The 17,092-nt window shown below is 36.5% G+C and overlaps 3 protein-coding genes across 4 annotated transcripts in view; all 3 read right to left on the bottom strand.

The window, feature by feature from the left end:
- Positions 1-1,019: 1,019 nt before the first annotated feature.
- Positions 1,020-5,812, bottom strand: LOC108576487 (RNA-binding protein 26). Its single transcript, XM_017939497.1, has 10 exons — positions 5,641-5,812; positions 4,476-4,594; positions 4,108-4,405; positions 3,867-4,028; positions 3,427-3,785; positions 3,115-3,363; positions 2,519-3,034; positions 1,621-2,405; positions 1,284-1,538; positions 1,020-1,100 (listed from the first exon to the last, which is right to left on the bottom strand). Exons 1-10 carry the CDS (start codon positions 5,697-5,699, stop codon positions 1,020-1,022), a joined length of 2,883 nt encoding a protein of 960 aa, XP_017794986.1. The 5' UTR covers positions 5,700-5,812.
- Positions 5,813-6,501: 689 nt separating this feature from the next.
- LOC108576492 (excitatory amino acid transporter 3-like) lies at positions 6,502-8,531 on the bottom strand. Its single transcript, XM_017939502.1, has 9 exons — positions 8,294-8,531; positions 8,018-8,195; positions 7,897-7,939; positions 7,767-7,803; positions 7,510-7,693; positions 7,199-7,432; positions 6,910-7,101; positions 6,687-6,821; positions 6,502-6,628 (listed from the first exon to the last, which is right to left on the bottom strand). The coding sequence occupies exons 1-9, from the start codon at positions 8,529-8,531 to the stop codon at positions 6,502-6,504; spliced, it is 1,368 nt and encodes a 455-aa protein (XP_017794991.1).
- Positions 8,532-9,649: 1,118 nt separating this feature from the next.
- The window catches only part of LOC108576485 (ankyrin repeat domain-containing protein 50), a 76,959-nt gene continuing 69,516 nt past the window's right edge, over positions 9,650-17,092 (bottom strand). The window contains exons 3-16 of one of the 2 annotated variants that reach the window (XM_017939495.1): positions 16,472-17,005; positions 15,498-16,272; positions 15,205-15,378; positions 14,791-14,961; positions 14,218-14,529; positions 13,318-13,639; positions 12,980-13,226; positions 12,711-12,894; positions 12,415-12,631; positions 12,115-12,306; positions 11,789-12,027; positions 10,883-11,421; positions 10,504-10,681; positions 9,650-9,726 (exon numbers count right to left, since the gene is read on the bottom strand). In XM_017939495.1, the coding sequence (XP_017794984.1) occupies positions 10,510-10,681; positions 10,883-11,421; positions 11,789-12,027; positions 12,115-12,306; positions 12,415-12,631; positions 12,711-12,894; positions 12,980-13,226; positions 13,318-13,639; positions 14,218-14,529; positions 14,791-14,961; positions 15,205-15,378; positions 15,498-16,272; positions 16,472-17,005 (4,078 nt within the window). In that variant the 3' untranslated portion in view covers positions 9,650-9,726; positions 10,504-10,509. Of the gene's footprint in view, positions 9,727-10,503; positions 10,682-10,882; positions 11,422-11,779; positions 12,028-12,114; positions 12,307-12,414; positions 12,632-12,710; positions 12,895-12,979; positions 13,227-13,317; positions 13,640-14,217; positions 14,530-14,790; positions 14,962-15,204; positions 15,379-15,497; positions 16,273-16,471; positions 17,006-17,092 lie in introns of both variants that reach the window. The other variant, XM_017939494.1, reaches the window with a different exon arrangement.

Here is a 17,092-nt window from a genome sequence, read left to right on the forward strand (position 1 = left end):
ATTTAATATGTAAAAATTTGTATAAAAATTATCTACATAATTTAATTAAAAAAAAAATGAAATATGTAACGAAACATTGGACAGGATTTTACTCAAAATTGTTTTCAAAATGTATCAAATAAGTTTATTCATATGTATAACGAAATGCCAAAGGCGTTGAAACATAGTCTGTGATTTTTTTTTCTCTAATTAATTTCACGCAGAGTGTATACGAGCTTTATTTATTGCGAAATTTAATACTTACCTTGGAAACTAATTTTAAGAATTTGTATGTAACAATTATATATTATTTTTTTCAGTATATATTGAAACAACTAGTGTAAAATTATGCACGAATAAGTTTTTTTCAATTCTAATCAACTTAGTTTCATTGACATACGATAAAAGGAAATCATGACAATTATACATTACACTGTACATCATTACAGGAACAATTTTAAATAGTACATTAAGTGAAAGTAAAAAAGAAAAACCAATTACACTACTTCGAAGCGTTGTACGCTATATCTTATGTGGTAATTATATAATAAATTGTATTTGTATCTTACAAGTTATAAATATAGTTTCCTCACTTTCGATTGTAAAATTTCTGGAAATTATAAGTATCTACCTATTTCTAAAAGTCTGGCTACTGTTTATCATAGATATATCTCGAAAGAAATAACAACAGACAATTCACAATTCTACACACGAAAGAAAAGGACTTTGAATTCAGAATAAGATGTTTCCCATACAAAACATAGCGATTTTATTCTACAAATAATGGGATAAATTTGGTTAGTTTTTTTTGTTGTTGTTGGAAACTTGCATATCTGTTTTCTATTTCGCAATGCGCAATTCGACACGGTACACTTTTTTATAATACCGTTATAATGCGCACGCGTATATATTTAATAATATTAACAAATAGTGTAACACTCATGATAACGTGTATGAGCTTGTAACCTGATTTTTTTTTTGTGAAAATCATGGCATTTGATGCATTAAACGACGATACAGCAATGGCGCAAGTGCAAGTGCTATCGCCGCCAGCTTCGCGATTCACCATCTTCGTCCTCTTCTTCTTCATTTTCTTCAAGAAGTAGTGCTTCGGCATTGCCCTATTACAGACATGGTTTACATTCCATAAAAAAAATTAACAGAATCTGTTATAACCTTATCATTTATTTTCTCGTCGACAAAGAACAGAAATTTTTAATAAAATCAGATGAAATGCAGTCAAGTTTTAGATTTTTAACAGTTAAAAATTACATTGTAATTAACTTAAAACTTTAAGGACTCACTTCTAAGTCAATATCTTCATCGGTTGTAGGTGGTGCTTGTTCGGAACGTGAAGAAAGTTGTACAGATGCGTTTGTATTACTACCGCCACCGCCACGGTGTAGGTGATGTCCGGAGACCCATGTTATGGACAATAATCTATCTTGAAATGTGCGTCCTTTTACTAAAGCTACTTCGGCTTCTTTCCTTGATTTAAAATTGATTACAATCGAAGGTGTTGCGTCATCTACTATTTGATTTACTATTTCTCCAAATTGCTAAAATATTAACGACAAAAATTAATTTTGTACAAAAGAATGTACATTACACATATATAGGAAAAAGTAATTTAAATCTTACTTGAAAATGCGATAAAACTTCAGCCTTTTCTTCGGTTTCGTAACCAGAGACTAGAAGACTCGTCGGTCTATGATCTACCGAAACATGGGCAAAACTGCCTCTACCACGACCCCTATATGATAATGCATGACTACCCCGTATAACTCTACTGGATCTTGTACCTCTACCAACAGCTGGACCTGCGTTTAAACCTAACGCAGCAGCTTGAGCTCGTAGTTCATTTAATCTCTTTTGTAGTTCTCCAGCGTCTTGTCCCTCTTGTTGCGCAGTCATTAAATCTAATTCTGCGTCTAAGATCTCTTTTTGTGTTTGTTCTCGAGATTTGATTTGTGTCTTATTTCCGCCAATTTGACCATTAGCAGCTAAATCTTTACGTAAATTATCAATCGACTGCTGCATCGTTTTTATCGTCGCCATAATGGCATCTTTTTGTTCTGGATTCTTCTCGGCTTTCTCGATCAAAGCTCGAATCTCTATCAAATGCTTATCTAACAGTTCTTGTTTTCTCTTACGCAGATCAGCGGTTAATTTTAATGCTTCTTTACGTTTTTCTTCTTGTTTCTTTTTCAAGGTTTCTTTAGCAGCTAATATTTCTTGTGTCTTTTTTATTGCAAGAACTTTGTCTTCCCGTGTAGGAACAGTGGTAGTTTTTGGCGATGTTGGGACCAAGGTTTGCGAGACTTGTTCTTCAGTTGAACGACGAGTAGGAATATATTCGTTTTCTTCGGATTTTGCTGGCGTAGTTACAGCAGCACCTAAGCGTTCTTTAACTGAAGGACGGCATCCTAAATGAAACAAAGTATTGATAGAAATACTGAATATTTTGTTAACCTATTCAAGAAGGTCAATAACTTGTGGAAGAGATATAGATAGTAAAAATGTTATAATCAATACTTACCTGGTGGTACGTTTTCTATGGCACCACCAGCTGCATTGTTGTTAACATTGTTATGCCAAAAAACTTTGATAAATCTATTATTCAACACAGCCTCTGTACTTCTGTATGCAGCCTTTGCTTCAGCTGGTAGCTGGAAGGTAACCAACGCTCCCTCAGGATCTCCGCCGAAATTAACTTGGATATTTACAATTTTACCAAATTTTGAAAAATGATTATTCAATTGGGTTATGTTGTTCAGGCTACGCGGAACCTTTTTTAATTCCAGAGAACAATTAGCTGGATTATGTACCACTCGCTGTTTTGGTCCAAGACGATTGAAATCAAATGCTTGTTTACGTTTTAATGGATTCGTTTGAGTATGCGTTATTTCAGATGAATTTGTATGTGGAATTACTGGCACACTAATTAGTTCCCGTTGACCCCTCCCGTAAATTCCAGGTGCGGGTGGGGGATGTCTTCCCCATGGCATTCGAGGTTCCATACTTGGTGCATCTGGATTGTACTCCGCAAAAGCATCTATTAAAATTTACATAAAAGAGATTCATTTCACATAATTTTTATTATTTATTAAACTTTTGTATTTAGAAAATATTTACCCATATTAGAATGGTGCTGATTCCTTAAATGAGGAGGAGGTAAACTTGCAAGTGGGAGGTGTTGTGGTGGAGCATTTCCATTAGGTCCTGGAGGTGGTTCTGGTACTGCTGTTACAGGTACTGTTCCTGGTGCTTGAGCACTATGTGGACCAAAGGTCAAAACGCGACTTAGAGCTACATCTTCTAATACAACTGGATCTGTACCGTGATCGTAGGGGCAGAGATCGCCTCTCATACAGTATCCCTTTTCTGCAAATATATTATTTGTTTTCTTACACTCTTCTTCTTTGCAATAACTTGAGAAATACATACCGTCAAAATCTCTGCATCTCCTTTTTGCTTGGAAACCTGGTTGGCTATTTGGAACACTAGAAGCAACGGCGACGACACTTTGAATTGACTGACTAGTAGTAGACAACCTCATATCTACATCTCCATGATTACTATCCTGCGTTGGAGTACCACCACCAGGGCTTCCCTCGATTCTTTCTGCCCTGTCTACTTCCATTCTTTCAGAACGATCCATCTTTTTACGATCTAAAGATCTTGAACGAGACCTAGATCGAAGAGGTGTCGGAGATCTATTTCTAAATCGTGCTCTATGATCACGATTGTCAGGACCGTCTCGTATTCTTGGACGAATAGGTGATGTACTACGACTTCTGCTTCGTCTATAAAAGAGATTGTATTTGCAAAAAAAAAAAAAAAAATTAAATCAGATATTTATTATTTGATATGAAATTCATTTTGACCTTCTATCATGCCGTCGAGTATTTGGGGGAGATTCGTTTCTCCATGGTCGACTCCTGTCACGTTCACGATCACGACGAATATGTTCCCTGCTCCTTGACCTACGCCTATCTCTTTCCCATGAGCGTGAACGTGATCTTGTTCTAGATCTCATTCGACCACTTCTAAAATATATGTATGTCATATATTAGAAAAATGTATTATAAAAGTGTTGCAATCTTTTACTGTTTAACTTGAACTCACCGACTCCTAGAACGTTTTTCTTTTTCTTTGTCAACTTTGTCAGAGTCTGATTTTCTGGTTTCACGTTTACCTATTGCCATAGGTGCAGATCCATTCATCTGGAGTGGAGCAGGGGGATTTGTGTTGATAGAAGTAATTGGAATTGTACTTTCAGTTACTTTTTCTGCTGTTACTGCAGGTGGTGGTGGATTTACACCTGGCGGTGTCCCACCACCATCTGGATTACTTTTTGGAGGTGGAAGTACATACTCTTGAGTTTCCAATGTTTTAAATAGCAGTTCCACAAAGTTTTTTGTTTCTGCAAAGAAAATACCAGAGAGTGAAATAGGGATTTTAATAATTATTTAGGTTTAAACATATAAATATACCTTGCTGTAAAAATACATCCAGCTGTTCAACCATTCCACCTCGTAACTCTTCCAGTGTTTTGTCCTTTTTAACAAGAGCATATACATATTTTGCTAATGCTGCAGGATCTGCATCACAACTGTAAAATTAGTTAATATTAATGTTTTTAATTAATAAAGCAATTATAAAGCATTATAAAGCAATGGTATCCTGTTATGATATTTAAAATATAAAGAAGCAAACTGTGGATCAATATACACTAAGCATTTTTTATAAAACATAACATTTAAATATACATCTGTGTTTATGTTTATGAAATCTTAAAAATAACAAACAATTATTACACATTACAATAATGTAATAAGTTATGTACTAATGAGTTCTTAGTTCAATATTTGCAGTATAATATAATACAATCATATCATATTTAAAGGTTATAAAATGCAAAACAAAATGTTAAATTCTATTAAATCAATAAATTACAAGTTAGTAAGTGAAGTTGGTTACATATTTGTAATCAATCTCTTACATACTAGTAATGAAATTAATTCCAATAATATAAAAAATATAATTCAATATATGCATATTTTATATATATACTGTTTTCATAAATTTTTATCTAACTAAGGTATCTATTTTTGAGATAGTTCCAATGGATTTTAAGATGTCCTTAGTAAAAATCATATATGAAAGAAATTAATATTTTCAGTATTGATTCTTTTTCAGGGGAGAGATGATGTTTTAATTAAGCATTACTGTCAACAAATCATTATAGTGTAAGCCATTCCCTTAAGTTGTTTATATGGAAAAATTAACAAATTAAAAGCATAATTTTATCATGATATTCGAAGTAAGTGCATTTGAGTTTTATGTTGCGAGGTAAAAAGGAAACAGAATTCAATATCCTGCTTCGAATTACTCGAAATGCGTTTACTGTAAAATATACATGAAATACACCGTGAATGGCCATATCGTTATTCGGCTGGTTGTTGTTAATAGCACGGTAAATCCGACGTAGGGACGCTGTCCGAAATTATCTATCGACAATCATTTCGGTACAGGCAGGGTAATACATGTAAATATAATTCTGCATGGGGTATAAAGCATAGCACATGTACGGCCATTTACAACATCAAATGCATACACATACACCTAAACTGTACTCGGACAAGCTGGCCTACTTACAGTGGCTCCAAGACGGCAGTGAGCCACGCCTTGAATTGATCCGGATTTTCTATTATCATTTTCAGTGAATACGCGACGAAAAACACATGGAACTTTTCAAAGACACACGTTAATTACACAATTTCTGGGCGGGAATAAGTACTCTTCTAAGTAAAGACAGTCGCCATTCTGAAATCTCTCTCCTATACATGCAATGTTCACATAGATAGACTTCGCTTCTAGAAAATGTCATAGGAGTCGCTGCGGCAGCGCGTCGCATAGGTTAGGTTTACTCGCTAGTTTATCGCCATAGACCATGTAAAGTAGAGTTATACTACCGCTATCGTCATATATCATTTCTCTAGTGAATGTTTTAATGTATTTAGGAACACTCAAAATACTTTTACACTAGATGAACAGTTTAGTTAAGTTACTATTTTCACGACGATTAAGTGGAATACTATATTTTTTTTAGTAGAATTTACCATTGCACGTGAATAGTTGAAAGGAGTATTGTTAATTATTTACATTGTAAAATTATTATAAATGTTAAAGTTACTATTAAGTTACTAGTTTTTCAATGTACCTACTTGTTAAAAAAGTTACATTGTTTTGTTGTGAAATTTGAAGTTCCTTCGTGAGAATTTGGCACCACTTCTGTAGTATTAAATTACGACTCAAAGTGTTTCTGATTTTGAACAAAAAATATCGGAGTTTTCTGTAGTATTCATCGAAATAAATTGAAATTTGTTTAAAAAATAAAATATCGTTTTGTTTGTAATTGAGTATATTAGCAACATAATTTAATATTAATTCTTACATTTTAAATATTGCAAAAGTTTTTGATTTAATAAATGTCGATCGTATAAGAATTTGACCTTGTTACGACGAAGTATATAATTCCATTTCTTCTGGCACAGAATTTTGTTTCTTTTTTTGGTAATAATGACTTATTATACCAGCACCTAAAGCATCGGCCACGATGTTTAAGGTAGTTCTAAAACGATCTCTGAAAAATAATATTCTAATTTATTAATCGTATGAATGTGATGATGATATATACTTACACAAACCAATCGATAGCAATAATTAATGAAACATCTTCCACTGGAACTCCCACGGAATTTAACACCATTATCAACATTACATAACCGCCACTAGGTAAACCGGCAGCACCAATACACGATACAGTACACGTTATACTATAAATTTTCCAGTTTATTTTTATATTGTTACTTTATGTTACTGTGAAAAGGTAAGAGTGAAAAGAATATTTACTATAATACACACCTGATTATTATAAGTTTGAATAAAGAAAATTGTAATCCATGCAATTGAATTATAAAAATTGCACCAATACTTTCATATAATGCTATACCATCCATATTTATTGTAGCACCAATTGGTACAATAAATCTAGATATTTTAGAAGGTATTCCAATACGTTCTAAGCATGATATTGTTACTGGAACTGTTGCTGTACTGAAGTATTATGTTTTAAATGGTTATAATCTTATTGGTAAACAATACTGTAACAAACCTAATTTAAGTTAAGAGTATATCTGTTTTAATCAATTACCTAGATGATGTACCAAATGCAGTGACAAAAGCTGGTCCAAGTTTAAATATAACATTGTATGGAGATTTGCGTGTACATATAAAATATACTAAAGGTAGTAATATTAAACCTTGGATTAGCAAACCACTGAAGACAGTTAAAATGTAAATTCCCAATCGTTTTATCAGACTGTCAAAGTCTTCCACTTCAAGAATTTTTCCAGAAATAAGGAACAATGCACTTATTGGTACTAGCCTGTATAACATGGATGTTTATATTTAATAAAAATTGTTGATCTTTTTGCTAATATATTTAACAATCAATAATTTTACATTATTGCCCAGTTCATGATCTTCATCATTGCATCTGACATGGATTGGAAAAAGTTTATCAAAGGTTCACCTTTTGAATCTATATCTCCAAGTGCTAATCCTAAAACTAAACTAAAAAATACTAATCCCAATACATTTGTTCCTGCTATACTTGTATGGTCTATTTTCCATTCATCAATTGGTACTAAAAAATAGAAATCAAATTTTAATTTAACTTGTTCTAAATTTAATTTACTTTTACTATTGTTCCAACATACCTGACTCATTTTTTGGATTTTCTAATACAGTTTGATACTGAAACAGTTTTTTACCTATTACTTTTGTTGTTTAAACATTATTTGTTATAATGAGTAAAGGCAGAAGAAAAAAACTTTAAAATTTTATTACCTGAGTTAAACATGCCATTATCATGTTATCTGGCATAAGATTTCTGTAATATATATAAAAATGTAAAAGTGAAATTATCAAGATATAAAATAAAATTTGATTAGTGCTATGAGTAAAATACCGAAACAGATCTAAAATTGTGTCCACTGTCATGAAAGATCTGGTTGCATTTTGAGAAACAATATTTTTATTTTTAAGCAATTCTCCAGGTTTTATTGTTTGAACAAGTGTAACACTTAATGCTATCCCAAGGAATGTTGTTGTTATATAGTAATACAACGCCATTGTTCCAATTTGACCTATACATACGTATGCATATATACATATGAAGGTGTTAAGTGACAAAAGGAGGGCTTATTGCTAGTAAATTACATAATTTGAATCATTTTGTATTTACCTGACTTCTTCAAGTTGCAAGTGGCACTCACAATGCTGGATGTAACGAGGGGTAGTATTAAACAATTTACCAACCTCATGAATAGTTCTCCAGGAAATTTGAGATACATTATGTCTCGTGTTGACCATGGTTGTGAAGTAAAAGTTTTAAGAATAAGTCCTGAGGATATTCCAGCACATACACCAATTACAGTCATTACTATTAGTTTTTGTTTTAGTATTCTTCTTAGTAGATTCATTGTATAACAATTTATTAATATTAATCACTGAATTATAGTATTTTAGTATGTTAACACAAACTTATATTTTTTATTAAAATTTTTTAATTTTCGTATAAATATGTTAATATGCAAAATCTTTGGGGTATTTTATATGTACAAAAGATAAGGAGTCTTATCTAAAATAATGATAAAAGGAAATTTTTCTTTTGTTGTAAGGTTTTGTGGAAAAAAAGACTTTTTATGTAATCTACAGTCTTATCTAAAGTGTTAGGAGTATGGATGGAACATTACTTAAAAATAGAGGACATCACCTTGAGAAAGATATCTTGTGACAGTGGATGTATTTATGACCCTTTTACAATCATGATAGAACATATGAGGTAGTTCTACATTTATCTGCTACAACTATGTTCTCCTTAGATAGAAGTGGTCCATTGAATTATTATCAAATTACTTTGATGAAAAAATAGCCTTATTGTATAGATAAATAAATGACTAACATTGATATTTTGCTTTTTATTTATTTTGCATCTATTACAATATAATAAATATGATCGTGCACAATACATGAAGAATGTGTATTTACACACGTTTTTATTAATTTTCAGGCCATAATTTTACGTATTTTTAACTGAGTTTGCATTATCATGCTATAGTTTTTTTTTTTTTTTTCTTAATCACTCAATATAATTTATACATATCTTTACAATTCTGCATGATCCTTTCAGTTAACTCATTAAAACATCACATTATGCATTTCGTCTGCATCCAGTCTTCTGAAGAAAAAATCTCATAATATATCGTTTTTCCATTAAAATCATGACTATTAATCCTTAAAGGTTTCAATAATTAGTTCATTTTTTTTTCATTTATATGAAGTATTAGTGAGATCAGTAAAGAATTTTTATTAACGTTACATTTATACAAAGTCATGTTTCGTAAAGTTTACATATCTAAATCTACATATTTCTCTATGCTGTTTAATATTTGGTTTTTTTTGTTTGTATATTACGCAATTTTCATTTTCTCATTTTCAATCGCGATTCATTTTTATAAATCATATTCTCGTTCACTTTTTCATGTGAGGTAATTTGATTTTGCTCAAATAAAAGGAGAAAAATTTGTTTATTGACTTCCGCTTTTTGGTGATTACGATTCGCCAGCCACAATAACGGATTCCGGTGTCCTGTTGCGATGCTTCTGACAATACAACCTATATCACAGAAATTAAGATTCCAATTAGCTTTTGATAATTTGTTTGCACGCTTTATCATCAATTATTACGCAAATAATAAGTAAACTCGACACAACACAAACACACTTAAACGTAGATTAGTGAGACCAGTAATTCTGAAAAGATTAGAACATTAAAAACTGTATAAAATTCACGTTTGCTAAATTTCTAGTCTTATTGCAAAATCTAATGTTATATATGAATATAGTTATCTTTGATCATGCAAAATATTTATAAGTTATGATTTAGTATAAAAAAGGAATACAAAAAATCTACTGATACCACTTCCAAAGCTGGACACTGTAATTACAGTGCATAAGGATCAGCTACTTCTATTGTTTGTTTATAAATTGAATATATCATTCAAATACTGTAATATTCAAAAAAGAAAGAAACTTAAGAATTTATCATTCAATAATAATCTTTAAATTAAAGCTGAGAACTGAATTAAATGAAACTTCAAGGGATGAAATTGTTGAAATTCTAACACTAAGTGTACGACTGAATGGATATTGTAATTATGTATATTCATAAAGCATAATGAGATTATGCAGTGCATTGTAAAAGAAAAATACAATAAATACATTGTTCTAATCATTTGTACAGTCTTATATGAATGGAGTATTTCGTTAAGTGTTCTGTGATTTATTCATTCTTTACAATAATTCAAAATACATTGTTTATGAAGTACATCATTTTTATCATTATGACATAGATGTTTCTTTGCGACCTTCAAAAGTGAAACTATATCAATACCTGTCCCTACAAAGGTGTTTCCTTTCGTGCCTCCGCCTTCCACTGAAATCCATTAACTCGCGTTGTAATAGGTTTATTTCTATTAGTTGCATTCTCAATTCCATTCCTAACACCTGCTACTAATCTCATGGCTGGGTTGGAAACCAAGCCATTGCGCTTTGGTTTTGCATTACTTGCACTGAAACAAAGAATTTTTCTGTTTGAAAAGTCTTTTGCTGAATCTACACACCACAATATGTTAAAAAAGTCCGTTCAGTATTGGTTCTAAAACTATTTACTAAATCATTAAAGTATGAATAATTCATATACAAACATGTACTTAAGAAGGACTTTTCAAATACTTTATACTTCTAGTACTTCAATTAAAATCCAATCTTACCTGGCAGGTGTGTGGTCAGAGGCATGTTTCACGCTTCTGCCCACACCAGCGCCACTATTCCCCAATATTATCCTCATATGAGTATCTCTAGTGAAATGAGTGTCCGCTGAGTTTCTCTTTTCGTCTAGTCCATTCTTCTTGTCTTTCGTTACGCTCAAACCTAACATCTCATTCGTTAGCTCGAACGGTTTACCGATATCGTTCTTCTCGATGATCTCTGTCTTTATGTTGATGGGTTCATAAATAGCCGGTGTATGATTGTACCCTCCAATCTGCGCCTTGTACGGTAAGTTTTGGTTTCCAGATAGCAACGACACTCCAAGCTGACTCTGTATCACGTTCGCTGCGATCTGGGCGCTCGGTGGACTCGTGTTCGTCGGTGAATATGGTATCAGGCTGTCGCTGAGTGGCGAATGGGGTGGTGAAGCGTAGATGGGACTCTGCGGTTCGCTTTTCAGAGGCGACAAAAGTTTGCTGAGCGGTCGGCTCTTCGCTCCCCTCGAGCATTGTTGCAGTTGTTGCGTGAAAGATAATGGTGTCTAAAATTATAGGAGTCAGATAACACGTGCTTTCCATGGGAATCGAAATCTGTAGCGTGTATAGATCGAGTTGGTCTCTACTTGCATGAAGGATGAATCGAATGAATGTCTTAAATGTGCAACAGGTTGTTCGAGTTAGTACTTATAAATAAACAAAATTTTCGTACGGAGAGTGATAAAACGATCTGTACACGGGTGCATGGAAACAGAATGAACAAAACATGCAGCCAGAGATAGAGAGACGATGAAACATGACGGATGAAGGCGATTGGAAGTGGTATCGGAGAGCCTGAAATGGCTCCTCAAGTTACACAAGAGAGTTAATCGGGAAAGCATTAAAAAAACGTTTGTTACCTACTTTTATTACCTGATTCACCATCGAGTTCTGATTGAATTTGCCTTGATCACTTTTCGTGCTGCCAGTCAGGTTGCTACTGGATTTGCTGTTGCTAGAATTGTTGCCCAGTGACACGCAGCTTCTTCTCTTCGTCGAGTCTGGCGACTCTGCTGGACTGTATTGTGTCGACAGTGGATTCAGGATCGCGGATGATGGTTTCGTTTCAGCTGTTGAATTCGATGTTACCGAAGTAGCGCTACTACTTCCACCTACGTATCGACAGATATTATAATAAGTAGAAAAATAATACAAGAGGAAGAATTTTATATTGTACAATTTCGTAAGGATAAACAGACCTCCATTGATACCAGGTCTTAGACTTCGTTGATTGGCCGAGTGTTCTTCGAGTAACCTAACCACAGTGTCGTGGCCACTTTTGGCAGCCACTTTGATGGCGTTCCTACCACAGTGATCTGAGTGGCTGGGATCAGCACCGTGATTCAAAAGTGCTCGCACACAATGCTCATGACCTTCTTGTGCGGCGATACCTAATGGATATTAATTAATTGTCTTTATAATGTTCAATAAATGTACTTCAATGTTGTAAAAAGAAGATGAAGTATTGTTTATTGAACTTTTTGTTTTTTATCTCTTACCAAGAGCCGTTGCGCCTTGATTACAAGTATGATCAGGGATGGCTCCATGTTCCAGGAGCAGCCTGACAATGGCGGCGTGACCCTGCCAGGCGGCAGAGTGTAAAGGAGTTCTGTTCTCGTTGTCACAGGCGTTCACGCTGGCACTACCTTCTGTTAGTAATAGAGCCACCATTTCCACGTGGCCTTGCCAAGCACTTACATGCAGAGGAGTTCTTCCCTATACGCAATTCAAACGAAAGATTACACATTTGAAATGAAGTGTAATTTAGAAAATTTTACATGAAACTTTGACATACTTCTGAATCTCGACTTTCCACATCAGCGCGCGCATGTTCTAACAAGAATCGCGCCATAGCTAGTCTGTTCTCCAGAGCAAGGATATAAAGAGTGCTTCTTCCATCAGCGTCTTTTGCATTCACGTCTGCATTGTGAGTCAATAGTACTCTGACAGTGTCATAATGTCCCTCCAAAGCTGCTAGTCTATAATTGATGTTTCATTGTTACATGGATATTTCAATAAACTGAAACAGAATAGACAGGCCATCTGAAGTGTCATGATTGTCACCTGAGGGCAGTCTTTCCATCGTGAGCATGTTGATCGATTGGCGCACCGTGTTGCTCCAGCAGTCTCTCGACTAACGTGGCGTGTCCCTCTTGCGCGGCCAGCATCAGAGCACCTTTTCCATCATTGTCAGTTTCGTCAATTTTTGCTCCAGCCTCTAATAGCGCTTCACATACGTCGATGTGGCCCTCGAATGCGGCATAATGTAACGGTGTCCAACCTGAATTGTCTCTGTGTTGCTCGTCCAAGCCTGAAATATATCCAAAATTCATATTTTCACCGATCTCTTTCAATTTTTGTACATATGTATATTCTTAATAAGAGCACTTCGTTTGGTATACCTCTGTCCAACAATTGTTTGACCACATCAGTGCCACCCTGTGCAGCAGCCACGCTCAAAACGGTCCTGCCCTCGTTATCGATGCTGTCAACGTAACAACCCCAGAATAAGAGAAGAGCAACCACTGAACCGTGACCCATGCTGGCAGCTGCCCACAAAGGTGTACGTCCAGTGGAATCACAGTGATCCACGTCTGCCTCGTACTCCAGCAGTAACTCGCAAACGTCTCTGTGCCCCTCGAACGCGGCCACCAACAATGGAGTCATGCCATCCTTATCCTGGTGATCAACTGCGGCTCCTCTTTCCAACAGTATTGTAACCACCTGTGGCAGAAGACCGTATTTGCTCATTAAACGAGAACTGTGTTTCCAAGAAACTTTAGATGAAATTAAGAAGAGAGATTGGATGAGTTTAATATGAGAGTCAAGAAATGACAATATTAAAATCAAAACGAAAGGATAATAATATTTTGAATTCTACCAATTGAAATAATAATGATGTTTTTATAGATACAAAATACTATTTCCTTGGTTACTGTGTTTGATCAAACATTTCTTGCCTGGGGTAGGTACAGTGATTTATGGAGACACTTGAAATCGTACAATTAGATAACTTGATGTATCGTGACTCCTACAAGCGTAATAGTCTGTCAAATCAATTGCTTGCTCAAGGTCATCCCCCACTTACGAACCTTCCTATTCGTTTCAACTATTCTTAAACATACTCGAGCCGGAAACCCTGTCGTGTTCCATTATCTTTTTTTTTTTCATAGAAAAATAAAAGTCCAGCTGTGTCTGTAGTAGTTTCATTCTCGCTCGTCCAACAATTTTGCAACGTCCTGTATACGCAAATCACTTTCCACGACGCGGTGGACAGCCACGAAAGGAGGAGCGGAACTAACTTTTGCATAGCCATGATTGGAGGGGACACAGAGAGCGGCGACGCTGAGGGCAGTCCTTCCGTCGCTATCGGCGTGATCGATCTCCGCGCCGAAGTCTAGAAGGTGTTCGACGATCTCGCTGTGACCCATGTAGGCAGCGGCAATTAAGGCGGTTCTGCCCTCGTCGTCCGTTCTGTTCACGTCGGCGCCGTGCTGGAGGAGTGCTTTAACGATGTCCTCGTGGCCACCCCACGCGGCTGCTCTGAGCGCGGTTCGTTGATCCCAGTCAGCGCAATCCACCATTGCCCCGTGCTCCAACAGCATCTCGACTACCTATATTTTTCATTTCACCGTTTATATCTCACACTTACTCTCTCAATATTCTTTCAATCAACCTCAATTAAACATTGGAAATTGCAATCAAAGCGTATATTTTGTTCTTTTCTTTTCTTTTTCTGAATGACTTATTCGTGATTCTAACGCAGAGGAGGAGTTTCGTTAATGATGGATGCTTCGCTGTTTGAACTTGCATTTTTCTCTTCTCCATATAGAGAGTGAGAAAGAGAGAGAGAAAGAGATGGAGATCATAGTTACCTGAGTATGTCCACCCCAGGCAGCAGCTCTGAGGGCTGTCCATCCGTCGCAATCTGCATGATCAGCACAGGCACCTGCAGCCAAAAGGACACGCACCACGTCCGCGTAACCGTGCCTTGCAGCTAGATTTAACGGTGTTTGACCATGCCTATCTGTGGCCTCCAATTTTGCCTGTGTAATCAGAAAGTTTTCAATATTATTCTGTATACTGTATTCAACTGTTGAGAAATCTGAATTCTTATTAGAAGATCTATATGAAATATAATAAGTAACGACGATCATAGTGTAGTGAAGTTTAAACAGTATTACACGGTATATTTCTATAAAGTACACGTTGATTTTTCAACAGTTTAGAAGATGGATAAATCGATGCTTTTGAATGATGTGCGCGCTTTGAAACGTGGCTATCTTTACCTGAGGACACGTTGCGAGTGCTAGCTCCAGCAGAGATGCATTACCGTCTGCAGCGAGCGTGTGTAGCACTGTTCGCCCGCAAGAATCAGCTTGATTGATGTCTCCGCTCTCGCCGAGCAGTTCCGTTAATGGTTCGCTAGGAGATTCATCCATAGGGCTTACATCTTGCGAAACCTGTCGTAGAAACGACAATTTTTATTTCTATTTTATCAAATCTAACAGAGAGAAATTTTTATTCGAATATTCCCTTCTCTGCGTCCAACGTGTGTAATCCTTCCGAAAGTTAACTCTACCTGACTAGAAGAAACAGCATCCTTGCTGGTATCGTCTTCCACGACCTTCTCCGACGGCTTGGCGCCCGCGTCGATCAGCAGCTTCAACAGCTTCACGTCTTGCCTGGACCAGAGGATACACTCCGAGCTATCTAGGTAACAATCTTCGATCGGCGCACCGCTGCCTATCATCCAAATCACGTGAAGCGTGTGCACGTCCAATGTACAATTCGTCGTGGCTGCATTCGTTATGGATCGTTGCAGGTGTTGTCCAAGCACTCCAATCTCGTCAGGATTCAATTCTGGGCCACGAAGAGTGTAATATGCAGCAAGCATTGCGTGACCCTCTACTGCAGAGCAGAGATACTTCTGCGTACAATGTTTCACGTCCAATAACCATTCGGCGAAACTATGATGGAACAACATCAACGCTCCGGTTCGTGAAACAGAGATGACTCTACGCAAAAGATGTAAACGTCGATTGAAATCCTCTATGGTGATTGTGGTACAAGCGGTTTTCACGCATTTGTAGAGGATCTCCTGTGTGATCGGTAGCTTCGCGGCTAGGATCACGTTTAGCAGAGGTTGAACTTTGGCAAATTGCTTTCGGCTGAACAGCCTTTGACACAGCCACAGGTAGAGACCGTTCAGTGTGCCTGGTATCTCGCGGACCTCGCGCAACACGATGAAGTTCTCCGCCACGCCGTCGAGAACCTTCTCCAGGTACAGGAAACAGCCGTTGCTCTTGATGTGCAACTGGTTTAGCATCTCGGCTGTGTCGCGTGAGATGTGCTGCCTGGAAAAACAAAACAGAGCATTTTCTTTAACATTTTAGTCACTATAAAACGATCTCTATATATTATCAGCGACTATTGTCGTTCACACTGTGAAACAGTACTTTAGATCTACGTGATTACTACATCATTTCGGAATACCAGCAAAAAGAATACTCTTTAGCTTCGATATTCAGCTCCACAACCTTAAAAATCGTATACCTGAGCGCATCCTCTTGATCCAACCGTGCAAGGATGTACTGCTGAACGTCCCTAACTACTTGAGATTTCCTCAGATCGTCCAAAGAAATCTTCCTGAAGCCGGTGAACATTCGCGAGATAGTTTTGCTCTGACGTCGAGCGGTGCATACTAGCAACAACCACTGAGGGAACAGGTGATGATGATTGGCCAGTAATTCAGCGATCGTTCTGCTCACGTTGTCGTTCTCCCTTCTCGAGTCTCTGGTACCAGTTTGAGGTGGATTCAGCGTCTGTCCCTCGTCGATCGAGTCGACCAATAGAAACAGGCAACTTTTCGGCGGTTCCACTTCTAAGAGAGGAAACAGCAGAGCCTTCTTCAACGCGTCGTCGGGATCTCTGTCGAGTACGTCTGGCTGCAACGCGGCCTGTATCTCTGGATCGGTTCTGAGCTTCTCCGCGTAAGCTTCTGCCACTGCCTCCCTCGATGTCATCGGCACTGTCGTGGCATCGGTGGTCTTGGTAGCGTTGCTCGGTGTCGGTGAACTCGGCGACGCTCTGTGAAACGTTCAGAATGCAATTACACCATCCAACATATGTATATCTCGTTCTCGTTACAGTATATTAAAGATACGAATTATTCTA

Source organism: Habropoda laboriosa, unplaced genomic scaffold (genome assembly GCF_001263275.1).
Source record: "Habropoda laboriosa isolate 0110345459 unplaced genomic scaffold, ASM126327v1 scaffold291, whole genome shotgun sequence".
Classification (NCBI taxonomy): domain Eukaryota; kingdom Metazoa; phylum Arthropoda; class Insecta; order Hymenoptera; family Apidae; genus Habropoda; species Habropoda laboriosa.